The following is a 27409-nucleotide window of genomic DNA, read 5'->3' on the forward strand; positions in this document are numbered from 1 at the left end:
TACTTCTGGCACGTGTTTTCCTTTAGGAAATTGTTAAGGCGATATATATGTTTTTATAGTCTGTTTTCAGGACGATACGTTTGCGTTCGTAGGCTACCTCCGTTTAAACGGAGGACACAAACCTTCGGTTGAATTGTTTTTATCTCAAAATCAAAACAAGAAGCTATAGGCAGCCTGAACTCAGAAAGGTTTCCTTCAAGTTCACCAACTGAATTTGACCCTCGATCCTCCCCCCCCCCCCCCCCCATACTCTTTTGCCGCGTTTTATGAAGGACGGTCTCGTCCACTCTAAAAGAACGTGATGTTTTACTGTTCTTCGATAACATTGAGGGAAGGAGTTTTTTTTTTTTTGTTCGTTTAGGTCTTTGATTGCTTCGAAGGCTTCCCTTTAGACTATTAATTAAGTGATATCACATCAAGTTGCAAAGATGTTGTCAACCACCTCAACTAATCTGGCATCTGTCTTGTCAATCTCGCAAAGTCTTAAGATAATTTCCACTTCGACAAGTGAATAATTTTTAAACAATAGCGCAACCGCGAGGCGTCACAATTATTCAAGATAGCGCCCGGGAAATTTGAAAACCAAAACAAGCGTTACTTCGGATACAAAGGCTTTCATTCATCTGACAAACCGTGGATGACCTCTAAGCTTAAGACCTTACTGAATCTCACGGCGTCAAAAGTCCCTTGTGTTACACGGTAAAGATTCTACTACTTATAAATATTGGAGAAACAGGGTTCAGCAGGAATGTAAGACGTACAGAAAGAACTTTTATGAAAGGAAAGTCGCGACCCTGAAAGATAGTAATGTGAAACGGTGGTGGAAGGAGATTAAAGGGTTGACAGGTCAGAGGAGTACTACCGATAGCTGGGCCTTTCAAATGCTGGATGAGAACATCCCGTCTCTTACCGCTCTCGCTGATTGCTTCAACGATTCCCTCGCGGGATTGACTGCTCATTTTGTTCCTCTTGACTTGACGGACTGTGAACTGGATCTTGAGGTCCCTAGGGAGTTCCTAGTAAATCAAAGGGTTGTGTACAAGGCATTGCGACAGATAAGGCCCAACAAGTTCCCAGGCCCTAGTCCGATTCCCAACAAGATCTTAATGGAGTTTGCAGCGGAATTGTGTCCTGTGCTCACTGACATGTATTACTCGTCGTTAAAACTGGGCTACGTTCCAGCTCAGTTGAAGGAATCACTGGTCCCACCCCTGCCCAAAGTGTCACCTCCCAAGTCTGTGGATAGTGATTTAACACCGATTATTATTACTGCTCAGATAGCTAAAATCATGGAAGGTTTCACACTTAGTTCCTTGTATAGCCAAGTCATTGATAACATCGACTTTTTGCAATTTGCTCTACCGGGAAAATCAACGACGCATGCCTTAATTTACATTTTACATTGTATTTTAGAAGCCCTGGACACTGGACACTGCTATGCTAGAATTCTATTTACAGACTTGAGCAAAGGGTTCGACCTTGTGGACCATAATGTCCTTTGCACTGAACTGCGTAATCTTGGTGTACATAATGTTCTAATTACCTGGATCGGATCGTTTTTGACAAAGAGATCGCAGTCGGTTAAAATAAGTAGTGCTATCTCTGGTCATGTTGTGCCTAGGGGTGGTATTCCCCAAGGGACTAAATATGCCCCCTTGGCCCTTGCTGTTTGCAGTACTTGTTAATAACCTCGCCAGGCAATGGAAGATCAGGGCTAAATACGTAGACAACCTTTCGGTAGTAGAGATTATACCTAGGTGTTCCACCAGTTTTCTGCCGTTCATTGCAAGAGATATTTGCACATATGCTAGTGAGCATGGCATGCGCCTCAACCCAGTGAAGTGCAAGGAGATGTTTATTGATTTCTTACTCTACAAGCCGCACCATCCTCCTCCTTTGCAGCTTTCTGGGTCCGAAATCGAGCGCGTCCACACGTATAAGTTGCTTGATGTGTATGCTACTGATAATTTATGCTGGAGCACGAACTGCGAGTTCAGAGAGCGCGCAAACGTCTGTACGCATTGCGTTGTTGGAAAAAGTCCGGTGTGATGGAAGGGGATTTAGTTCTGGTGTACTCCAGCCTGATGCGTTCAGTGTTGGAGTATGCCTCCCCAGTTTGGGCAAATTTGCCGGAATATCTTAGCCTCCTAATTGAGGGTGTGCAGAAAAAAGCCTTAGAGATAATCTTTCCTGGGCTTCCCTACAGGGACGCACTTGTGCACTGTGGTCTTTGGGACACCGGTGTCCTTGCTAACTTGCTACCACAGCGCACAACTGTGTCCCATGGATACAATCTACGTTCAGGTACCATCAGAGAGGATCTCGCCATGGCCTCTACTAACCGCCTCGACAAATTTATTACATATAGATATTCCTAGTAAAATGTTTCATGATAATGTATATATATGATTAGTACTTTGATCACTCTTGTAATTTAGCTGTTAAGCTACAAAAAGAGGAATTAAACTGATTATTATTATTATTTTGATTGTAAACATCGTTTTGCGTATTGAGTAACGTTTAAAAAACGAGCAGTGTTTTTAAACCCGATAAAACACATGCTGCGAGTTTTCTGAACGACTTCAAAACCATTCCACAAAAAGCACGTTCCTCTGGACTCAAAACAATGGCTCAAATTGTGAGAGGCGAATATTTTAGCATACCAGAAAAACAAGCTATGCCTTATTATTATTATTTATATAAAGAACACTAACAAGAGGTGCTTCATCAGGATGTAAAGCCCATGCACGTGAGGATTTATCGGTGTTTTGATGGGCTGTTAGGCTCATGAATTATGAATGAGTTTTTGAAGTAATATATCAAACACGAGAAGGAGTGTTTCATGGGATATCCAAACACCGAGAAGCGAGTTTTTTAACCGATTTCGAGGTGGTTGGATATCTGATGAAACACTCTCTCGAGTGTTTGATATTGCTTCTCAAAGGAATCAGTATTTTAAGAGATATTTGGGATCAAAGTTAGCGAAATTTTATGCTAATTAAGACCACATATCCAAACTTCCTTCACGGTAGTGATTTCTTTTGTTTTTGGCTTATGAATTATGAATGAATTTGAGAAAGTTACTTTCTTGTTTTAGTGGAGGTTCCTTTAAAAACTGACAACGAATGGATAACCTTATCTCATTCCCTGAAAGGGATATTCAAAATACGACCACAGGTTAATAACTGACGCATTTTTATTAGGTTTCTAGATGAGAAAAATGCTCAACACTACGTAATTAAGCAAATTGCTACAATGTTGAATACTTTTTCACTACAGACTAAGTTTCCATGTTCACCTATCATTCTGATTAAGACGTTCGATTCCTTCGTTTCTATTGAATAGATTGCCTGTTTTGCGCACGCGCTGTTAAATAGACCATGGCACATGCCAAGAACTGAAGAATTCATTCTCGTATTCAAATCTAGAGCGCAGGTCTCGTATTAACCTCATTAAACGCAGCAGCGTTCATTTAAAAATCACTTTTTTCTTAAATCATTAAGTATTATGTAAAACAGAAACCCATTTCAAATTCCAGTGTCCCGCCAATTCGCTAAGAATGATGAAGATTACGGACTTGTACCGTTCATGTTTCTTATTTTCTTATAATCCTCCAATAAACACCGCATTCTTCTGATTAGGCGCGGCGTTTGTTCGAGGGCGCCGTTGCTAATTTACGTTTCGCAAACGGTCGTTGCCAGTCATAGTAACCAACCTTTTTTATTCAGGTAGCTGTCAATCAATTGTTACGGTTAGCTTCATTTAAATACTTTAAAATTGCGATGTTTGGAGTTGTTGTTTCGGTAGTGTAGTGGTTAAGTGAGTTAGCTCTTCAGCCAGTGAACCGAGTTCGATATGGTTCCCCTAACTTTTTCTAAGGCTTTTTTCAAAATTCTAAGTGACACACGCTGCTTATCTAGTCCAAGATTAACTATTTTTTTCCTCGACAACGACAAACTTAACAGTGAAAATTGTTCCAAGTGTCGGACAAATGGCAACGACCGTCGACGAAACTGAAATTTTCCCGCGCCGTTTCATCTTGTAACTACGGTATGTATTACGCATCTATCCCAATTGACTCACAATGACGTTTACAGTTAAGCATTCAAGGGTACAAAGCATAAAAGACACGAAATAAAAAACAACTTCAGATGAACGACACAACTTGCGAATTTCATGCAGGGCAGCATCCACAACCGTATATCGCCATCTCTCGGTTTTAAAGTAAAAGAAAATCTGTCCAACTGACTGGTTATGCAGCCAATTTAAAATCATACCATCGAAGAGATTTAAACATTACGATTATCACCATTAATTACGATGCTCGAGAAAAATGTTAATATTATCCTATAATTATCGTTTTCGCTGATTCTTGGATTTTTGGTCGTTGTGAAAGAAACTATCTTCAAAAAGTTGGTCAAAAAATTTCTCCAGGCTTTTACCAGCTTTCCCCACTTCCGAAGTATCCTGCAACAGAAAGTAAATACTATTATAAAATATAGATCATTGGATAACGCAATTCTAGAGTTTTGATTGGCTTAGCCAATCCATCATGGTATATGAGCTATTATTATTCATTCAAAATATTTCCCCGTTTCTGATTGGTTAAAACCACTCGCATAACTCACCATAACCAGCTGCTGTTCACCAAATTTGGAAAGAAACTTCGTCATATTGAGTCAATGACGTCAAGAGTGCAGCCCGCTGCAGATTATTGAACCGATGACGTCAAAAGTGCAGCCCGCTGCAAATTATTGAACCGTTGACCGAAAAAAGCTGGGGACGAGATTGTGTTATTTTTGTTGAGCAGAAAAATGGCTGCGAGTAGGTTTAGACGTTTGAGCGAAGAAAATATTTTGAATCAATAATAAAGCAATTATTGAATTCGGCTTTCGTAGAATATGAAGAATTCTGCAGATCTCGGAGGATGTTATCCACCTCGGCCTTCGGCCTTGGTGGATAACGCTCTCCTCGACCTGCAGAATTCTTCATATCCTACTCAGCCTCATTCAATAATTGCTAATTACATCATACCCTACAAGTATCAGTAACTGTACGCATCAGTTTTTTTACAAAATAAAGTAGAATCCACACATCATTTGCAAAGAGTGGGGCACGTAGTTCCCGGTGTTGTGGTCTGACCTTTCCAGCACGTGGTCACCCTGTGAGACCCAGGGGCAGCAAGTCGGGACTATAGAATGTTCGTGGTGAAAGTTTATTACAAGAACGGAAAGAGCCCCCGGGCACTTACTCTTACCGAACCAGTTCCAGAAGCGTCCAAATTCCCTGCTTCTGATTGGTCACAAAATGTTTTTTCAAGTGAAGCTATGATCCTCGCAGTTATGAACGCAATTTTTGCAATTGCGTAAAGAAGCCTGAAAATTTCAGGAATTCAACGGGGTTTGAACCCGTGACCTCGCAATACCGGTGCGACGCTCTAACCAACTGAGCTGTGAAGCCACTGACGTTGGGAGCTGGTGGCTTCATAGCTCAGTTGGTTAGAGCGTCGCACCGGTATCGCGAGGTCACGGGTTCAAACCCCGTTGAAGTCCTGAAACTTTCAGGCTTCTTTACGCAATTGCAAAAATTGCGTTCATAACTGCGACGATCATAGCTTCACTTGATTTCATATCCGCAGTTCATAAATGATCCATTTCATATATCATTTCATCATTAAAATGTTTTTTGTGGCCAATCAGCAAAACGGAGCAGCCGGGTGACTCTGATCTTTTCTTACACGAAGTAGTTTTTCGCATCGATCACCATAGTTGCGTAGCGCGTTCAACGGGGAAAGTTTCTCGAGGAAAGCTTCAGAACAAAATGTTAACGAAGCCGGAAAAGTTACACACTTTAGCACGGCTGCAAGCAACAAACACTCTCCGATAAATGTTTACGGCGGATCTGCTGGAGCCTCACTCAAACCTCAACTACAATAATCAATTCGTGCCATGACTACAGCTTGTACTACGTAGGGTTTAAGTATGATCCAAGGATAAAAACTTTTTGATGCGTCTCAGATTCAGTAATCTCAGATTACGTACCAGGTTGTATTTGTCGCTATTGGAAAACACAAGTCGAACATCGGCCACAAAACTCTCCGCATCCGGGTACTCGGCGCTGTTCAGCTTTTCTCTCATAGTGCCAAGGTCCATTGGTGTTTTAACAAGTTCTAAGTAGTCTGGAACCTAACCGCAAACAAAAGACATTCACGCAAAATTCATTTAAGTGAAGGAGTGATCAATGAAAAAATGGGCCAATTCTTATTCCATGCGCTTTTTTGTCAAACCGGTTGCAACACTGTCGCATATGAATGATCACTAATTTGATGTTAAACAAAAGGCTTAGCGCTTAGAGTCTTTTCAAGTGAACCTGTGAAAAAAAAAATCACTTCCTTTTTTCTTCTCAATTTGAAAGTGTTTTTGCTTAACACTTGACTGGCAACATTTTGAGTTTTGATTTTTATCCAAAGGCCGTTTACTTTAAGTGTAAATTTTGGATTTTACGGTCCGCCATTATTCACGTTCAAAACTGACCGATTGGACCTCAGAGGGTTGGATCCAGAGAAAAGTGACGTCAAAGGCTCACTAGCTTGAAATTTCAGCGTGTGAATGCAGCTTATTGAAAATGCAAAACGCGAGTTTAAAAGTCTGAATCCCGCTGAAACTCCCGTGTGGCGTACACACGCATTGCATTCTTAAACTAGTGAGCCTTTGACGTCATTTTCTCCCCGAACCAGCTCTCTAAAGAACTTAAGTTAGTAATGACGGACCATTAAATAGGAAAACTCCAGTTAAAATAAAAAGATGCCTTTTTGAAATCAAGGCTTAAGACTTTGGTCGCTTAATGTTTAGTTAACCTTTGGGTTTGAAATCCAAAGAAAAATAAGAATTGATTTTTTGGTCACAGGGGCACTTTAAAAAGAGAAGATGAAATGGTGACTTAATAGATGAAAGCCTAAAGGCTAGCAAGGTTTGAACATAACCTGGCGTTACTTGAGCCTTGATGTACTACGTAACTAGCCTAAGCGGGCCATTTTCGAGAGGTTTTAAGTACCTGCGTATCATAAGAGTAAAAAGATCGTTTGGTCACATGAGTGGTTGGCTACGTATTTTGTTGCTTTATTTAGGGAGACAAAAAACTCCACCAAAATGAAAACTAACGCGACGTAACACAGAGCATGTTCAGCTAGGTTTGTTTTTTTCTTGAGATATCATTTGAACCATAATTATTACATAAGCCCCTTCGGTCGGCTGGTATGTCGGCTGATAATATTTAGCCGACAAGCGAAGCTTCGAGGGCAAATATGAAATTTCGAGGACAATCTCTCAGCCAAGGACATTATCAGCCAACAAACCAGCAAACCAAAAAGGGGTTTATTTACTTTATAACCCTCCCATTAATTTTCATATCGCGCAAAAACCCGCTCGTAAAACGTCAGTGTTGATCAGACGGCGATGCTTCGTATTTTTTCATGCACTATTCAAAAATTGTCTGGAAAGAAAGCGTGTCGGTATCAGGAAAAAAATCAAATCATTTTAACTGTCATTCTCGTCTCTATAAAATGAATCATTCTAAGTGTTGGATTAAATCTCTCAAGTCTGCTCATAACGTTCTTCACACCTTTAAAGAAGTTGACAGCATATTTTTGTTGACTTTTTTGTATTTTCCGGAACAGCATTTGCGACCGGCTTTTTAATGTCAACATCACTAGACTCCAGGAAACGAGTTTGCTTTTCTCCATGTAAAATAAAAGCTCTTCTCCTTCCTTTTTCGACAGGCTTTGTTTCTTTTCAACGGAAATGATTTCTACAGCATTTTGCAGGGCAAATATTCACGCAAACGGGGGTTACTGGGTGATAACTGTCCTGTGAGTTTTCACCACGTGACGTAAATTAGCCAATAAAATTGCCCGAAATTTAATGTGTGGGTTACGATTAACTACGTTTAAATGTTGCGAAACGAGTCTCAACAAAAGCTGGTTATAAGTGCGTTTCAAAGAGTACGGAATCACACTACTGGAACTACACAGATCAAGCAACTTACCTCTCGCAGGTTAACCGCTTGTCTAAAAGGCCAGCTATCTTTATGAAGCATGAGAGTCTTCAAGATTTGCTCGCAGGAAGCCATCTGGAACCGAGACAAAGTGTAACAACTTTTTTTAACTTATTAACCGTTTCCTAAATGTTCAGTAGTATCAGAAAAGTTTCTTACATTTGCAAGACCCGTGTCACGTTAACAAAGCAGTGAATATAACCGAGAGATTGAGAACAACGTTTAAGGCAAACGGCAGAAATTTGCGTTTTTACCACAACTGCTTGTAATCGCGCAATCTGATTGGCTAATTTTCCGTTGTCGATAAGAGTCTAGACAATGCTGTATGCGTCATGCTCGCGTCAATTTGTCACGCAATGTAATAGCCAATCAGGAACGCCCATTTTGGGAAATACAATCATATTGCGAGAAAGTTATAGACAACGCTTGCTCTTTCTTCGTGTCATGATTTTGGTCACGCTCTGAAATAAAAAGTGTCTTTGGCGCTGAATATTGTGGTAAAAAACAAATCGAAATTGGTAGAGCGTTGTCTGTACTCTTATCGACAGCGATATTTGTCATTACAGTGGTCAAAATTTGTTGTGAACGCACTTGGCTGCGCCTCGTGATTTGTTAATTTTACAATGACGGCAAAATTCTCGCGCGCTCATTGGCTAATTTTGTTGTCAATAAGCGGACAGACAAATAAATTTATAATTTATGCGATAATGACCCGCTATTACTCGCGTTCTTCTCGTGTTTTGACTTAATTTTGACCCCTCTGCCTTTTTGTTATTGTAAAAAACAAATTGATGTCAGTTTTTCATGCGTCTGCCCTGTTATTAACAATGAATCTCGTCATAACATTGTCAAAGTAGTCTGCGGATCCACTCGGCTATCGCCTCGTGGATCCCCAGATAGTTTGACAATGTTATTACGAAATTCATGATCAATAACAGGGCAGACGCATGAAAAACTGACATCAATTTGTTAAATTGAAGAGCGTGGGATAGGTCTGGGCCGGGTGACAAAACGAAGGGGTGGGGAGTGGGAAGAGCCCAGAGGTACCCCACTCTTTTCCAATATGACGTCTGATTCGTGTTTTGTGGTACCGCCTGCAAGCGGGCTTACCTTCCGATTTCTACCAGATCGGATGCTCTACCGCGGAGCTATAGAAGACTGGGGAGAGCCAGGCCATTAAACTAAGTTTATGACAACTGTTTCGCTACACTGCTAGAATGTAAATTGCTAAATGGAGCACATTCGCTATAGGGCACTTTCCCAAATGGCGACCACCTTTACATTCTTGACATATGACATCTCTTTCATTACAATTGCAAATGATAAGACGCCTTAAGCCCATAAAAAGGATCTCCATTGGGTCATTCGGAAGTGCTTCTGACCAATTCAACTCCCTATATACTACATGTATGTTAGCGGGGGCCATCTCACGCTGTCAGTCGCTGGACGTAAATAATATTGACTAAAATAAATTTGAAAATACTCTGGAAAAACAAAGATAATACACCCGCATATAAGAACCTAGATTTCTCCAAGTTAGGCTAAATAGATTCTTATAAAAATGGCCCACAGTAGTTTTAGAGGCTATCTAGGTTCTTAAATTGGTTCTTATTTCCAAGATATCTACTCTATATGTTATGACTGATTTGCTCTGATGAGGACAATCATTACCACCGTGAAAAATAAGTTTCGAACAGGATCTGTGCAGTTTAAAGTGCAATTTGTTCCGGTCGCATGAAAGTACTAGATGCTTCTGTGAAGCATACACTGGCTTGCCTGTGGTACGTGCTACAGAAAATCAGAAGGCACTGAATTGTGTGGTATTGAAATACAGCATTCCAGTCTCTGAAGAATAACAAATAAAAGAGAAGCGAGAAACATTGGCTTCTGGGCTGACATGTTGATAATTTTCAAGTTCCCTCACAACTTCTTTTCACCACAAGTGTGCCCTATGAGCATCCGAAAACTTTGTAATACTAAACTTCACTGAAGTCAAGCCCTGTTTCGCGGGGTTAGTGTTGGGATGGGAGACCAAAACAATAAACCCCTCATAAAAAACAGAAATATCTGACCGAAAATACTATTAACGCTAACAAATGCGAACTCAGCAAGGTACAGATTCTGTTAGCTTGCTTTATGCAAAACAAATATTGATGAAAAAGCAAATAAATATTGATACACAGTTTTCAGAAAGAGCAGAAGGAAGTTTCCCGGACGGTCGATCGAGAATAAAATATTTACGACATGAAAACAACATTAATTTTGAACCGTGAATATAGAATATAAAAAGTTACGATCAGCGACAAACATTTTGGGAGATTTTTGCTACGTTCAAGTAAATTGCAAAATCGAAAGTGACATGGCCGGAATTCAGCGGGCGCCGTGATTAAGTTACCGCGGCATGTTTACTCGCCAAACAGTGAAGCATCTGTGTCAAATGATGGCAAGGTATCGGGTTTTTGTAAGTTTCTTTTTCTGTCAAGTGTTATAAAGTTTGACAATGAAATGAGCGAAGTCAAAACAAAGATCACAATCGCCCAACTCTTGTTTATGCAAAGTCAAAATTTACTCTCCAAGACGCGTACGACGTTATTTATCACCAGGTAATTCCATCATTTTGGAAATAGCAGCTACTTTATTATTCATCTGCGTCACAGGTTTTCACTGATTTTGGGGCTCATTTTGTTGAAACTCAAGCACGCTTCCAACAGGCCTGTGAACCCTTCCTGCTTACAGAGCAATACTAAAAAACTTCTCCCATATCACATTTGAACCTTAAGCTCGAAAATTCAATACACAACATGATATTATAATTCACAAAGGCAGAAAATACCACAGAATCCTTTTCCAGCGAAAATTTTATTGAAACAAACAACATATTTGCTCTTAGAGGCGAAAACCTCTTCCTATTTGATTGCGTGCGTGAAGACAAGAAACTCAATTGTGTCAAATTACCATGTACTTCAGGTAAATACTGCTCACTTTGATTTCGTCTCGACGGGCGATAGATTGTTGTCGAAGTTCAGTACTCGTCGCTTTTGAGATTCATGCCTAGTTTATCCAACTGACGTTCCATTATTGAGCTCCATAAGGGTATATTTTGTTTAAGGATCCACTAAAACGCCATTCGCGTTGCATGACTTTCGACGCCATTGCAGGCTAAGTTAATGATTCTACTGTGTCCACAAGAGCAATCTACGCAGTTCCACTACCCTCTCGATCCTAAGAAAATACGCGCAGAAGGCTCTATACACAAAGACACTACTTACCAGGGAAGTGACAGGCAAGACTTTTACCGACACGGAAAAAAACAAAAAAACAAAAAAAACAAAAAAACAAAAAAAAAAAGAAAACAAACAAACTAAACGTAGACCTCGACTGGGTTTGCCCATAGGCAACCCAGTAATAAGAATCTGTTTAATTTTTTAGGCTAACCTGGTTCTTATGCAAGGGGGTCTAAAATGAAATTTTAGCCAAACAGGTTCTTAAATTGTAGGTTCTTATATACAGGTGTTTGCTGTATCTTTGTTAGTGCTCTTAGACGACTTGCATGCTTTTCGGAGAAAAAATTCTGCTTAATTCTTGTCCACATGCGTTTGGTCTCTCATAATTAAGAGTTGGAAATGAGAACGCATTTTGGCCGCGCTCAGCTGTAGAGGGCATCTTATAGCGCTGCCCGCTATTAAAACGTTTCCTTTCAGAGGACAGAGATTTCAAGAGACTTCCATATTAATTACTTGCATGGGGTAGATACAAAGTTCTGTCGCGCTGCATGGAACACACGTCACCTGCCTTACCTCTGCGTTAACTCGCCGCCGTTTTTCCTTTTTTTCCTCATGTTGCACACAGTGTCTTGTGAAATTTTGTGTTTTTGCTTGTCGGTCTTTGACTACAGAACTAACACTGAAAACGATAAACAGGCAAACATATCGCAAAACACAACCCTTTCATAACAGGCAGGTCTCATTAAGAGGAAATCGCTCCCTCGCAATAGTTTTGTGAAGTAAACGAGGAAATCGTGAAACCTGTTCTTTCAGTTGTCAGCCCACTATTTCAGTGTTACCTCAAACAAACCCATAAATTGAATTGGTTTCATGAGTTAAAAAAAAAAAGTATATTAAATTCCTATAGGGCCAGAAGTGTAGACAAAACGCAGGACTGTAAAGAAGTGTGAGCGTGAAAGGTGGGCTTGGTCAGTGGAACAGTGCGCACGCGAAATATTAACCTTTCCTCACTTCGCGACTCCTGTGTGTCTTTAGATTTGTTGTAAGCCCTTCATCGAGTTTTGAGAGCGAAAACAAACGGTAATTTCATCTGCAAAATGGTAGAGTTCTAAATTTTCTCAGATAAGGACTATAACCGTAGGCCCATTCTCACAACTCTTGCTGCTAATCAGCACTGTGGGACCTTACAGAACCCACTCGATCCTCCTTTCGCTTTCATGCGTGAGTTGGGTGAGATCAAACATGGACTGACAGCGGCTGCCAGAGGCGCCTTTACAGGCTGACATCCGATCTCACTCCAGAGTAAGAATTGTAAACCGCCATGAAACTGTATGTGATACGTGCGGTATAAAACTATTTCCGTTTACGCCATTTTTCTCTCTCTCCTCGAATTTGTCTTTATCATCATGAGAGTCTGTGTCTTCATACCTTTTCTTATTTGTTAGTCCTTCTGGTATTTTTCCTTTCCCTCTGGGCTTGTTAGCTTCAAGCAATCTGTCTCTCAGCGGGCTCCTCTTCGATATACCCTCTCTTGGAATGGTAGGACCACTGTCCACTGACTCATCCAGGGAGCTTAACTCACTTTCTTCATCGTCATCGGATTCTTCAGATGCTCCTGACGCCCGTCGTTGATTTCTCGTAGATCTTCGAGTAGATTGTTCCTCTGTTTTGGCGAGACCACTCTTCTTGCGCCGAGAGGTTGGGCGGTTCTCCTTTCCCTCCATCTTGTTATCTTCATCTTCATTTCCGGGATCACCTGCAAAAAGCAACAGATCAGAAAATTCTCATTTCACCTCGAGATTGGACGATGAACAGAAACGTAAATCACTATCCTGAAAACAACTTCCTCAAAACTTTTCTTTTAGCGTCACGAAAAAAAAAAAGGTCAAGAACAAATTTCAGATATTTTAGGCTTACGAGGCGCTCAAGGAGTACAGGGTTGCAAGTGTCTGAATAATTTTCATTCAGTATCAGTCAACTAGTGGACTATTCCAAATCCTGCATTTTAATTGGCTACGGTAATAGTCCTCGAGTAGCGAAAAGCGTGACGCTTTCTTTCGTTTTAGTCCCAAATATATATTTCTTCAACTTGCATTTGCATTTGCCGACTAGTTGGATGATACTAAAACAATTAGACCCTTCGCCCTCAAGGGCCACGGGTCAATAGCCCATTCGGCTTCGCCCCATGGGCTATTGACCCGTAGCCCTTGAGGGCTTTTAGCGGCTGTTCTCAGGGTTAGCGTTTTCTTTTTTCTGCTTCCCTCCCTCCCTCTACACCCTTCATTTTTTTCCACTGTTACCACAGTGTGATGGGTGCTCAGATGTCTCTGTGTGGGGCTCATGGCTGGGTTGCGGGAATTGCTAGCCATGGGAGTGTCTAGGGACTGAATTAATATGCAGCACGGGAGTTTTGGGCTTTCAGACTTTTAAACTCGTGTTTTGCACGTATAATAAGTTGCGTTTACACACTGAAATTTTAGGCTAGTGAGTAAATGACGTCACTTTTCCCTAGATCCAACCCTCTGAGGTCTAATCGGTCAGTTTGGAACGTGTGGAATGGCGGACCCTGAAATCCAAAACTTACACTCAAAGTAGATAGCCTTTGGATAAAAATCAAAGCTTAAAATTTTGCTAGTCAAGTGCTGAGCAATCACACTTTCAAAAATGGGAATCGGAACAAAGAAAAGTCTCATTACCCGTGATCTGACCGCGTCTGCTTCTTCGACACTCATAGCCAGGGCGATTTCGTGTCTTCTTGAAACCCGCGACTTCTTGATTGTCACTTTGCTCATCGCTATTATTCTTGTGGTCGCAAACTTTCCGCTGACGGGTGCTTCTGGTTGAACGACCATAAAACGATTGAATATTTGTGTTGGAAATCTCGTCATTGCTGGCGGAATCTCGCGGGTATCTCCGTCTTAGTTTGCTCAACACGGTGTCTTTTTGTGTGGACGCTTGTTTTTTGGAAACCTTTTCGCCAACGATACTCTCAATTGACGGACGTGCTCTGTGTCTTTGGTCATGAGCGGTTTCGTTTTCTGCCCGTTGACTCTGTTTTGAGACCTTCTGGTTGACTGATTCTTCGGAACTTACAGAACGGGATCGTTTGCGTTTGCTTTTTCTTGGAGGGCTATTGTCTCGTCTAGTGAGTGTTTTGGAGTTCTTTTTGGGTCCTTTTGTTTTTGTCGATCCACCACCTATGGGATTATTGCAAATCATTAATTAATTAATTAAGCAATCAATCAATCAATCAATCAATCAATCAAGTATTTATACGTCAGATAATCAACCTTGTTACTTGAAATTGCAAAATCCGAGGAATTCTTTTAAAAGAGCTAAATTTAAATCACCTTCAGGGTCAAGTTAATTAAGGCAAGAGCTCTCGATCCTGAGCCTAAAACTCTCTTATATCTCTTCTTAGAATTAATATTTTCTCACTTCATAAGAAAAAAACTGTGAAAGTAAAATTGTAAATGGTGTGAACCCATGAGGCATGTCATAATTAAGTGAAGTAGTATCGTCCGGCTGAGCGAGTCCTGACTGAGAAGGACTGTTCGGGACGACACTGACTGACGTTTCGACAACCTGAGTGTAAGTCATCGTCAGATTCAAGGGATAGTGTAACGCCACTCGATGGTATTGATACTCATTTTACCAATCCATCAACGACCATAGCAGTACCATAGTATACCATCTATTGATGTTCCACAAATCACTTGACTCTATAATTAAATGATGACTTCCGCTCACGCTCTTCGACACGTCAGTCAATAAGGACCTACAGATCGGGGGACGAGGACGACTACGAACACTTAATACGACTACGAGTTTTCCGTTCTGAGCACGCGCACTTCGAAAAATGTCGGCCTCGTCGTCGGCCTCCAAACCTTATGCGCATGCTCAGTACAGGAAACTCGTACTCTAAGTTGTCCTTGTCTTCCGATCTAAAGGTCCCTACTGTCATCCTAAACAGTCCTTATCAGGAATACAGGAACGATCGTTCTTCACTTAGTAATGACCTATGAGGGTGTAACTAGAAATGCCTACTGAACCCATTGAATCCATATGGGCTTACGCCCTCGGCACGGAACTGGGGTCCATAAAAAAAGGAAATCAGGCCCGGAACATTGAACTCACAGTCTCTCTTTTGCTCTAAAATCGTTGAAAAGAACACGTACGATGAACAAAATGGCTGAAGCGCTGCGTGACGCAAATACCTCGGGCGTTGGTTAGACAACGCCTGCAGTATTTGCGACCCGCAGCTTTAGCCAGTTGAAAGTCCAACGTGCCCGTTCGTTCCAACGATTTTACAGAAAAAAAAAAGACTGCTCGCAGTCTACCCCCGGATTAGATTATCGTTGCTCTACCGACTGAGCTACGGGGCCAGAAAAGAGCAAGACGTGGGTAGTTGAGAACTTTTTTCAGTTGCGGCAAATTTAACACCTGCAAGAACACGGAAATGGCACTAAGTTGCCAACATGGGTTAAAAGGCACTCTCTCGTAATCAATCCTAGCTATAAATACAGTGCTACGAGGCCAACTTCGTTCCACTTAGAACGACTCATCCAGCAAAATAGTGGGCCTCTTAACCAATCAATGCACCATGTCTCCGTTTAATTCACCTTTGCATAAATTAAACATGACTAGAAGAAATCAAAAATATCTTTGTAAAATGAAAGCGATCTCCAATTGTTTGCCCTTGGCGATAAGGTACTGGTAAAGCTTCGAAAAACTTTTGTCTAAGAATCAATTGTAAAGTACCTTGAAGATCCTTATTCTGTTTCTTGTTCTTAGGCTGACGACACTTCCAACAACTCCACGCCCCTCTAAAAATGTAAGGCAAACTATAAGATCAACCTGTTCCAGGATTTCGGTGAGTCGGTCGGGACCAGCGGAAGAAACTGGGTAAGGACTGGGAGATGCGGGCCAGCTCTCTCCCCAGTTTCCCCAACCCTTTCAACGCGCTTCGTAATCTCGCCCTCCTTGATTAAAGTGCTACTATGACCAAAAAATAATACACTTTTTTTCTTTGGATTTCAAAATTATGTTAACTAAACACCAAGTGACCAAGGTTTTAAGACTCTGATTTAACTGATTTTAACTGGAATTATTCTATTTAATGGTCTGCCAATACTAACTTTAAAATCTTGAGAGAGCTGGATCGAGGAGAAAATGACGTCCAAACCTCAATAGTTTGAGAATGTAATATGTACGTACCCGGATGAATTAAAATGCAGCACGGGAGTTTCGGGCTTTCAGACTTTTAAACTCGTGTTTTGCAGATATAATAAGCTGCGTTTACACACTGGAATTTTAAAGCTAGTGCGTAAATGACGTCACTTTTCCCTAAAACCAACCCTCTGAGGACCAATCGGTCAGTTTCGCACGTGAGTAATAGCGGATCATGAAATCCAAAACTTACACTCAAAGTAAACAACCTTTGGGTAAAAATCACTGAAAGCTCAAACCACAAAAAGTGTTGAGCAATTACAATTTCAAAATGTGAAGAAAAAAAGAAGTGATTTTTTTTTATCATAGTAGCACTTAAACAATCTAAGAGGTCAGAAGAGGCAAGTCTAAGATCTCCAACACACTTCCAGTTCCATTTCATCCCAAGTGTGAACGACTATGACAAGAAGCCAAGAATAATAGGAAAATATTATAAAAAACCTATAATTCATTCAGAAGGGAACTTAAAAAGTAACAACGCTTGGGAATGTAAACAATAGCGACCTTCACATTTGCCTCCAATCGCATGTTACCCAGTTGTTTTTTAGAAGACCACGCTATGACCCTTTCATTAAAACGAGGGGTCAGAGTTAGGTGGACGCTACCAAATTGACACTGGAAGCTCGCACATATATTCATAAATCAACTTTAAAAGATGTAGCATTAAAAAAAGTAAGGCCTTGTTCACACGTGCAACACAAACGCAAGTAAACGCTTGCATCGAATGCATGAACTCGGCGTAAAAAACTACACTAGGGAGCTTAAGATTTTACGACGGCGACGGCAACAACACCGCAAAACAATGATATCATTAGCACGGATTTTAGGATAGATTCTTGCGGTACTCTGCGTAAGGACGACGTAAAATTACCAAATTTGAGGTTTTGACGACAAAGTGAGCATGCAAAAGAGGGAGGGGTTTCAGCAAACGATAAATGTTCAATTGTCTCTCCAAACATCCACACCGTTTATGCCGAACGACTTGAAGTGATCGCGAAGTTCGGGAACCGAGTTTTCGTAACCGTTTTCGTCGCCCTCGCTTAAGCTCCCTCACGACAACAACAGCGAAGTTGCCACTGTCGCCGCTCTTTCTTAAGCTCAGTTCCCTGTGACTCCCTGATGTCAACAGTCTTGTAGTGGAATTTTAATGGCGAAACGCGTGACATGAATGTAACAACACGTGATCTAAACGCTGTGGCTGAGTGATAACAATGTGAATGCCAAGATCCTCACCGTGGTATATTCCTCAGAGGAGGAAGATGACAAGTTGTATGGAAAACAAGAGGGCATGAATCACAGCAGATCAAGTCGCCATCTTCACCACACATATCACAAAAATCTTCATGACCGTCTGACTCATCACCAGATGAACTGGCTTCGCTGTCCTGGTGAACAGAGGGCGCAGACAATTAGTGCTGAAATAAAGGAACTCTGAGCAGGTATCTAAATTACCATGAAAAGGCAACTGCCTGAGCAAGCCATTAATTATTACAAATCGACCCCAAGGGAGACCTTCATAACACGAGTCGACATCCAACGATTTACTCGATAAACCTCACTGGCTTACTGAACAAATACACAATTTGCGTTAGACTGGCGAGGTGAAGATGTTGCAAGCACATAGAATGTCACCCACCCTCGCCGGGTCACTAATAGCTAACCATTCTCGAACAAGTGCTTAGGCTGTAAATAACACTACAAGCAGTAAACTATATTCTCGGCTAAGGGCGCACAGGACAATGCTTTCGTCTCCTTATTTGGTCCTAGGGTTGTTTGTTATGTTCTCGTGATAAAGTGTCACACCTGACTGAAGCTGATCCACTTTAGTCACAATCATGAATGATCAAGTGACGGCTGACTTAAATGAACCGCGGACGTACTCACTGACTAGTTGGTTGACAAGCAACAACGACTCACTGGTCACACCGAAAATGTGGATCGCTAACGTGAAAGTGAATAGAACACCTACCTCATCATTTCCTGATTCGTTTTGGCTCTCTTTGTAATTTTTGACACAAGTTCGACTGCTGTGCCTATCGCTTGGCTACAAAATAAATAAAGATAAACTGAGGAAACGTTGAGATCGTAGTACACCACAGGGATAAACCAACTTTGGGGGGGGGGGGGGGGGGAGGGGGCACTCGACTCCCACCAATGTGGCCCGGGTTCGATTCCCAGACTCAGGTTGAGTTGGGTTTGTTGGTTCTCTACTCTGTACCGAGACGTTTTTCTTCGGGTACTCCGGTTTTCCCCTCTCCTTAAGAACAAACATTTGATTTGCGTTAATTTGTTGATTTCAGTTTACAGTGTCCTCAATTAGTGTTTCAGCGCTAGATGGACTCGACACTGAAGAAATAAAATCCATTTCCTTTCATGTCGGTGCTACAAATTGATTCTTCAAGTACAAGGGTTAAAAATTAAAGAAAATCCTACATATCAGCCATTTTCAAAAAGGGAGAATGATGACAGAGAAATGGGGAGCGTTTTGAGAAAAAAACAACAAAGATTTCTGGCTATAGCTGGATTCTTCACTAACGAATAGGTAGATCAGAAGTTGAGATGATTGAAATGAAGATGAAAGCAGTAGGAAAACAATAAATTTATCCCACCATTCCTTAGCGAATGAAAAATTCGTTGCGCAATCGGAAAAAAGGAGTTTAAATTAACATACTGGGCCCGGTTGTTCGAAAGACAGGTTAAACTAACCTTTGGTTAGGCCTAACCGGAGGTTAAATTTCCTAACCGTGAGTTTGTTAACTCGCTGTTAAAATTGCGTTGTTCGAAGCGCGGTTAGAGGACAGGTTAGCTAACCTCGGGTTAAGCGCGTTTAACCCGCGGTTAGCATCCCATAATAAACTATTCGTACAATGTTGCCATGGTGAGCAAGTTGCGAGCTCTGCAAAATGGCTTCCTCAGCTATCTCACGCAAAGCTCGAAAACAACAAGATTGGTAATAAATAAAATAGACCCTCGTCGAAAGCGGTAACGAGCACGCAGCTCTTCGTCTGTGAAATCGTCGATTTCACACTGAGTTCCGGCTCTAAATTTCCTAAATCACAATCTCCTAAATCACAAAACAACAAGTCCACCATCTTTATTCCTGATTTAACCGGGGTTTAACAATTTAACCCTGCCCGCTCGGTGGGTTAAATTTAACCCACCGTTTAACCCGAGGTTAGTGTTAACCTTCCGTTGAACAACGCAACTAACCTGCGATTAAAATTTAACCTCCGGTTAAGGCAATTTAACCCGGGGTTAGGATTTAACCTGCTTTCGAACAACCGGGCCCTGGCTTGTAATCACAACAAACAACGGTGAAAGTGTTTTGGATGGACAAATTTCTGTTCGGACCAAGTTATGCAAAATTCCCCGACAGTGAGCCTACGGATCAGCAACCTACGTCACCTGACCCATGCGCATGCGCATGCGCTATGACGCTTCAACGAGTAAGCCAAAAGAAGGGTCACTGGGAGAAAGACTTGAGATACATTAACAAAGCGGGCATCCTCCCAACAATCAAACTATCGCAGTTCTCCGGACTGTTTGCGAATATTGCACTCGTTAACGCGGATAGAAGTCACTCAAATTTATTCGTGCAGCTTTCTCGTTCCCTTTGAATGGCGTTTGTAAAAATGTGTAATATAAACTCAGGTTTCGCTGAAGTTGAGCAATTGGGCCATTTTTTGACAGTGCTACGAGGAAGCAGAACTTTCCAGTTGTGTTTAATCATTGGAAAATTTAATTTCGTGCGGCGAACTCGGTGTCTTTGAAATAAATTGTTGATGTGTTAGGTCTCAAAATTATCAGTTTACGAAAGAACACCATGTTTTTCTGAAGAAGAAAATTAATTAAAGGTGATGATTAAAGAAAACCTTGTCAACGTGAATGAAATAAAGCGCGTAAAAAATTATCCCGCATGCCCTTTAATAAGAATCAAGGTCATTACCTTACAAACAGGACAACTCCAGTGTCCTTCTGGAACTTCGGATAATGCTGGGCGCAGACATTGAAGATGATAAGCTAAGTTACAATCATCACACAGTATTAGCGTCGTGCCGATCCCTTTGAGGCGGCAAATCTTACATCTCTGTTGAGAAGGGGAAAAAAAACGTCGTTGATTCTAAGATACGTTAACAACACGTGCATTGTTATTTCCAATCCCTCTCGACCTGAACAGAACGTGTAAATTCTCTTTATCATAATTCTACAAGGGAGGGATACGTGGGTACCCGTTTTTATCACTACGATAACGCTCAGTTACGCTCTGACAGTACCATCATTCTACATTTGACTGATTGATTGCGAGCTCTTCACGACTACTTCCTTAACTGGCGGTGAACATAGAGTGGTAAATCTGGCATTCTGCACACTGTTCTTTTTAATTAGATTATGCTAATCCAGCTGACGGTACGTGATTGGCTCCCACAAAAAAATCCCTTACTCTGACACAATATTCAAGTTCGCCGTTTCGTATGACTGTTGTAGTGGAGCAAGGAATTCAGGTAACATGGCGATGTTGAGGCTTCAGAAATTCATTCAAACTGTCACTATACAGCCCTACTCACAGCTTTGTAACTAAAAAAGATTTTAAAAATAACTTACGGCATTTTCTGCTGATAAATCCCAAATAACTGTTGAATCTAAAATGCTAAGAAGCAAATGGAGACGAGAGACTGTTGATGCTTGTTTTACTTCTTCCAACCACCGTTGCTTGGCATTGTCCTTTGAAAATGTACCTTGACAGAATTGTGGTAGCAATGATGGCAGTAATTTCTCAAGTTCAGAAGCCTAAACAGCCACAAAGAAATTTCAATGACTGGTGACCATTAAATTTTTGCTACAACTGAGTATAGAAAATAAATATTGGAGAGATGAGCATCGCGTTTACGTGACAAGGCAAACAGCTAGCCTGAGTAGCTGGCGGGATATTTTATCGCCGGATTATTTCAACACGCGCGAATAAATCGATGATTGCTCCGTTGTGTATTCGCAAAGCGGCGAGGGAGTTTTGTAAGCTCGAGCGGCGAAGCTTCAAAGACTACTCGTCACCATGTCACTCGCGGCCCAATGGAGGCCAAAACACAACGGAAACAAGCTGCAAGGAATTTTGGTTTTTGTGATCGTTGAGAGAAGAGGGTTCTACTATCCACGACGCTTTTCGCGACGTCGCCAAGTTTTGTTACAAACACGGCGTACTTTTTCACCTGCCCTGAATCTTGTGTCGCAATGATTTCTGGTAGCAGGCAAGAGCGAGACTAGTTGCGTGACTTCATAACGCGAGACCTCTTATCGCAGTAAAATTGCGAGAAAAGTTACGCGTCTATTCTGATTCGCTCAAAAAACCGCGGCATGCCTTTTTCACCTTTTCAGATAAGCTCATGCCTTCGCCCCCATCCCCCTATTGGTCGTGTATGTCCTCAGAGAGGTCTGCGGGGCCTTTATATTCCTTGCGTGGGTTTACTGACCCTATTTCCGCAAGTCCACTCGACACCACGGGTACGTCAAGTTTTCCCCTCCCACCTCCCCTTCAGCGACGCTGGCTAACACATCCACCTTAGCTCACTCAACACCCATAACTTATCTTTAGAAAGGCATGGAGTGGTTATTATGCGAGTGTGAATTTACTGCAATTGCCTGGAGAAACAGCAAATTTAAGCACAGGATTCTCGCGGGGGTTTGCCCCTTTAAGAACCAAGCAGCTTGCAGTATTTTCAAAATTCCACCATCTCGTACATCTAGAAAAATATATCTTTTTTTCTTTGCAATCAGCGCTTTTAACCTTACCAAGTCCTTGACAGATACGGCAGCATCTACAGCTTGTTGGTAATGCTCAAGACCATCACTGAGAATAGCTAAGTTTCCATAAACAAGTCTCTCAGCCATGTCTTTGAGTTCCTAAAAATAATAATCACTTCTTTCTCAAGGTTATGTCCCCAAGAACAAGAGCTTTGCTGAAGGCGAATTGAGTCAAAACATTGAAAGGCAGCTAAAAACAATAGAATACCTGAAGAAAAACCTATCAGAGAAATCTAGAGGACCCACATATCACAGAGTCCAGGAACTGAAAGAAGGACACATTGGTGGGGCACAAGTGTCCTCGACAACGGGCTAACCCGGCCTACTACCTATTGAGAGCATGTTTTCAACAAGATAGCTGTAATAGAGGAAAAGCATTTTTTGCAATGTAATCCAAAATTGCTACATATCAGAGGATCTTTAAGGACTATATGGGAATCCTTGAAGGTGACAGCTTTCAAAGATATGGGCAAGGTTAGCCAAGGATTTGGAAAGAACTCTGTTCTATTAGAACTGGTAGAAGCAGCACAACATATCCTCCTCCTCCTCCTAATAATAATAATAATAATAATAATAATAATAATAATAATTATTATTTATTTTCATTGATTATTAAATAAAAAATACAATGATAACATTACAATAAAAATAATATTAATTTCTATTTTATTTTATGATGATGATGATGATGATGATGATGATGATGATGATGATGATGATTATGATTATTATGATTATGATTATGATTATGATTATTATTAATATTAATATTATAGGCCTATCACTACTTAATGCAGTAAATGTTACTGAGTATCATCGGGACACAGTCCGTGGCCTAGGATACTCCATGCCATCTGTTCTGTCCTCAGAATCCTTCCCGAAACCAGCAAGGTTATTCGTTGTAAAAATTCCGCGCAATGTGGCATTCCCAACTGTCTCAGCCGCACTTCAAATCCTCTCGAAACTGTTTCCAGTGCACCAATTACTATTGGGATGACTTGAACTGAACGTCAGTTCCAAATTCGTTTGATTTCATATTTCGCAGTAATTATCAATCTTCATTATTTCCTTGCTTACTACTCTTGTATCGAATGGGGAGGCAACATCAATTGTAAAGCATGATTCCTCTTCCTTATTTAGGAGCACAATATTGGGCTTGATGTGATGGTCTGTTTGGATCTTAAAATCCCACAACAGTTGCCATACCAGTTTGCTGTCCTTTCAAAACCACACTTCTCACTGAGATCCCAGTGTATAACCTGGGCGACCTGACTTGTACTGTTTCTGTGCAAGTGCAGTGCACTCTACTACTAAGGTGGCTCAGTGTCTCTGCTCTTTCTCCACATATTCTGCATGTCGAAGAAACATTTTGATTGTCAATTAGCTTCTTTACACGGTTTGTACGCAAAGCCTGGTCTAGTGTGGCCATAAGAAATCCTTCCCTTTCCTTTTTTAGCCTTTCTCTCTTAAGCCATTCCCATGACTTTGGGTCCCTAGTTTCCTCGGTACCTGATATAATGCCCATGGAGGGGTTTTTCGCGTATGATATTCTATGTATGCTCTATCCTTTCCAGGATCCTTGTCTTGAAGAACATTCTCTTTGCATATTCATACAGCTTTTAACAACCTTTTCTCGGATTCTTGGAGGTAATTCTTCGTGTTATCATCATCATCATCATCATCATCATCATCATCATCATCATCATCATCATCATCATCATCATCATCATCATCATCATCATCATCATCATCATCATCATCATCATCATCATCATCATCATCATCATCATCATCATCATCATCATCATCATCATCATCATCATCATCATCATCATCATCATCATCATCATCATCATCATCATCATCATCATCATCATCATCATCATCATCATCATCATCATAACTATTATTAGGATCGTGATCATGATCATCATCATGGTATATAGGTGGTGTTGTCAGCCTCTGGTGTCCAAGTTCATAATCATTACAGCCCATTCAGTGTTACCGTTCCCTCGCGGAAAGCAAATATAGCCCCTGAAAGGGGTGACGTAATTATCCAAGCACATATGCGTCGTTCGTTTATTTACCAACCTGCCAAAATACCAGAGTTCTTACTTGTATTCCTTAGGTGAAGTCTCGATAAAATGAGCCTTAGTAAGAAAAGAACGGCTACACAACTTCTCGTGAGGCACGTAGACTTTAAGGCAATTTTACGTCTTTTCGTATCTACTTTTTTCGAATTACGGCGAAATTCTTTTGGCAGTTTGCACTCGATTATGTGAACGATTCTTTCTGCAAGTGTTCAAGACATTATTACAAACCTGTCTGACGGAGGAACAAAAATCGTTTTCATCAGTTTGCAGCTTTGTTGGTTTCTTATTTGCATTCCTGTTAAAAATATGAAAACCCAGACCGGTCACCAAATTGCGCCCAACTATAACAAACTGCAATAAATTCGAAGAAATGCTATACATAAATCTGCTAACCACTCTTTTTTTATCAGACAAGAACACAAAACAAATAAAACAGGGCTACAGACGAAGGGAGACATCAGAGGTCAGATGCCAAACATGGTAAGTACAGTAAGTATTTATGTTAGAAACTAGCAGTAATCAAGGATTAGTGAGGTGAGTTCGATTCCCGTTTTGTCATCGATGAGGCAGTTTGTATATTGGAAATGTGTGCCAGCCGGTCCAAGACAGCGTCCAAACACTGAAATCGTGTGGCATCAGGATCAATACCCGAGGGAAAAATTTCGTTGAATGTAATAAAATATGTTACCGGTATTATTGAGGTGAGTGCACTTTCACCACTCGTTCAAGCTTTGTTGACAAAAAATACTAGTAAGAGAGGATCTATAGTTTCCACAAACCTTATGCCCTCAACAATAGACTCCATTTGTTCTTTCAGGGTTTTCTTCAATGCTCTCTCTCCATTTACGCGCCATGATAAACAGCGCACTAATTCCTGAACTTCTTCTTCAGTCTCATAACAAGACCAGCTGTAAGGAACATCAGTCAACCTATTGAATGAAACGTCAGATGATGATTAACAACTGCATTGCTAAGTGGGGGATGGATGCTTGAAACATCTAGGATTCTTGTACTTCTGGTGGCAAGCACCTAGGATTCTCGGAGGAAGGCTGCTCCCATTGCTTGCAAATCAAGGCAACCCACAGTACAGAAGACCGGTACAGTATGGTGTCCGTGGTCCGCGAAAAAAAAAGGATAATCTTGAATATCTTACCTGAATCAAAACGACACGAACTGAAATTTTCCCTGAAGATAGAGTTTTCGTTTCTTGCGATAATATTAAATTGGCAAGTTCCAAACTGAAATATTTTTCTTGTAATTCGAAAAAAGGTGAACGTAATCACGAGCCCTTCGTCCGCGAATTTGGTCCTTGGTCAGCAGCGCAAAAAAAATACCTGTGAATCCCGATAATTTCTGTACGAACATGAAAATTTATTAATTCTTTATTATCCTTGATATATCTCAGCTACAGTCGTATTGGATGTCGTTGTGAGTATAGAATCTTCTTTTATTTTCAGTTGCGTGACCGTCTCCCAACACAAGCTCCATTATAAGACCAAGGAAAGGTTACGTTTATACAAACGTTGGCCGTCTAGCAACGTGTATGGGATAGAAATCTAGCACTTCACATTACACTCTATTCAGTTAACTCTGTTTAAAATATAAGTGCTACACGGCCAATGTTTGTATAAACGTAACCTTTCCTTGTACTTGTACATGTTCATTGCCGTGACTTAAACATCTTCAGTTCCCACGGCCTGCTCCCGTCTGACCTTGTAGCTCAGTCGGTAGAGCGGCGGAGATCTAACCCGACGGTCGTGGGTTCAATTCCCACCCTGGTCAGAGTTTTTCTCTGTCCTTGTGTGGCCCCATTTCTATCAGTAGGGCTAACGCTCACATGGTCCATATGGGATAGAAATCTAGCACTTCGCATTACACTCTATTCAGTTAACTCCATTATAAGACCGTATAGGTATTCGAGACATACAAAAGAACCCGGTAACCCGTTCGTCGCGAACATGTATAAAGAAGATTTTGAAAATACTCAGTTAAAGCAAAGACCTTTTTTCATTTATGCTTTGCGAGATTAAAGTTCTCTGGGGTCACACGTAGTATAAGTCGCGGACCAAGGACCCCTGTGCGAAAATTGTTGATATTTTTCAAGAGTCGATAAAACAAATAGTTTAAAACTCTGCAGAAAATTCGTTTCCAACCGCAGAAATTAGTTTATCTGTAAATCTGTTCTGTAAAAAGACACGTGTTCCCGTTGCGTTTTATCTTTACACAAGCCAAGTAAACATGACCATGTAAGTTACGGAGCCGCAAAAGTAGAGACTTTCTAGAAAGACAAATTAACACACCTGTCAACAAACTTGAATTCCGCACAATCACCGATAGCAGGAAAGCCGAAATTTCGTCATGTGAAAGAAGAATAATCAAGATATCATTGGGCACATTTGTTTTTGGTGGTATTTTAGTTAACAAGGAAATATAACATCATGTTCGGAAAAGTCGCGGACCAAGGACACCATACTGTACCGTGTCATATTGATAAAAAGCGAAACTGGAGGAAGGAGGGATGGACAAAATACACTCAGAGCTCCAGAAAATTCTTCACCCTTCCCTCTAATACACTTGAATATTTTCATTGGAATCCTCAAAAATCACGAGGTATCACCAAGCATGCACCAATTTAGCAAAGATTAATGATTGGAGACTTTTTTTGGGTGAAGGGAATGTAATAAATCTCCAAACAAGAAGCAAAGCACCCCCCTGGATAGCTCATTTTGTAGGTTACAGGTTGCTCTTACGGTCAGAACTTGCACCGACTTTTTTTTGAAGGTTAGACCTCTTATTCCCTGATAAGAAATAAACTCTTCATTCTTTCCCATTACAAACATACTCTTTGAACATCAAAGGTAATGTAGTCCCCAGGGTGGTGGTTTATTTCTATTATGTGGGTGTGGGTTGGGTGGTTTCAAATATAGATTTATGACAACTGTCTGAGGTACTCTTAACTAACAGGCAGATATCCAATGTCAGCCCTATAAAGACATTTTTTAGCAGACAAGTATC

The 27409-nt window shown here is 41.0% G+C and overlaps 1 protein-coding gene across 3 annotated transcripts in view; it reads right to left on the reverse strand.

Moving 5' to 3' along the window:
- Positions 1-3179: 3179 nt before the first annotated feature.
- The window catches only part of LOC138000100 (tyrosine-protein kinase BAZ1B-like), an 81176-nt gene continuing 56946 nt past the window's right edge, over positions 3180-27409 (reverse strand). For 2 of the 3 annotated variants that reach the window (XM_068846270.1, XM_068846278.1), the window contains exons 21-34: positions 25174-25323; positions 24623-24689; positions 22290-22400; positions 21108-21293; positions 20452-20592; positions 18475-18549; positions 17739-17890; positions 16038-16102; positions 13973-14473; positions 12705-13032; positions 11850-11955; positions 8044-8127; positions 6042-6185; positions 3181-4467 (exon numbers count right to left, since the gene is read on the reverse strand). In XM_068846270.1, the coding sequence (XP_068702371.1) occupies positions 4354-4467; positions 6042-6185; positions 8044-8127; positions 11850-11955; positions 12705-13032; positions 13973-14473; positions 16038-16102; positions 17739-17890; positions 18475-18549; positions 20452-20592; positions 21108-21293; positions 22290-22400; positions 24623-24689; positions 25174-25323 (2224 nt within the window). In that variant the 3' untranslated portion in view covers positions 3181-4353. Of the gene's footprint in view, positions 4468-6041; positions 6186-8043; positions 8128-11849; positions 11956-12704; positions 13033-13972; positions 14474-16037; positions 16103-17738; positions 17891-18474; positions 18550-20451; positions 20593-21107; positions 21294-22289; positions 22401-24622; positions 24690-25173; positions 25324-27409 lie in introns of all 3 variants that reach the window. The other variant, XM_068846287.1, reaches the window with a different exon arrangement.

Source organism: Montipora foliosa, chromosome 1 (assembly GCF_036669935.1).
Source record: "Montipora foliosa isolate CH-2021 chromosome 1, ASM3666993v2, whole genome shotgun sequence".
In the NCBI taxonomy this organism is placed as follows: domain Eukaryota; kingdom Metazoa; phylum Cnidaria; class Anthozoa; order Scleractinia; family Acroporidae; genus Montipora; species Montipora foliosa.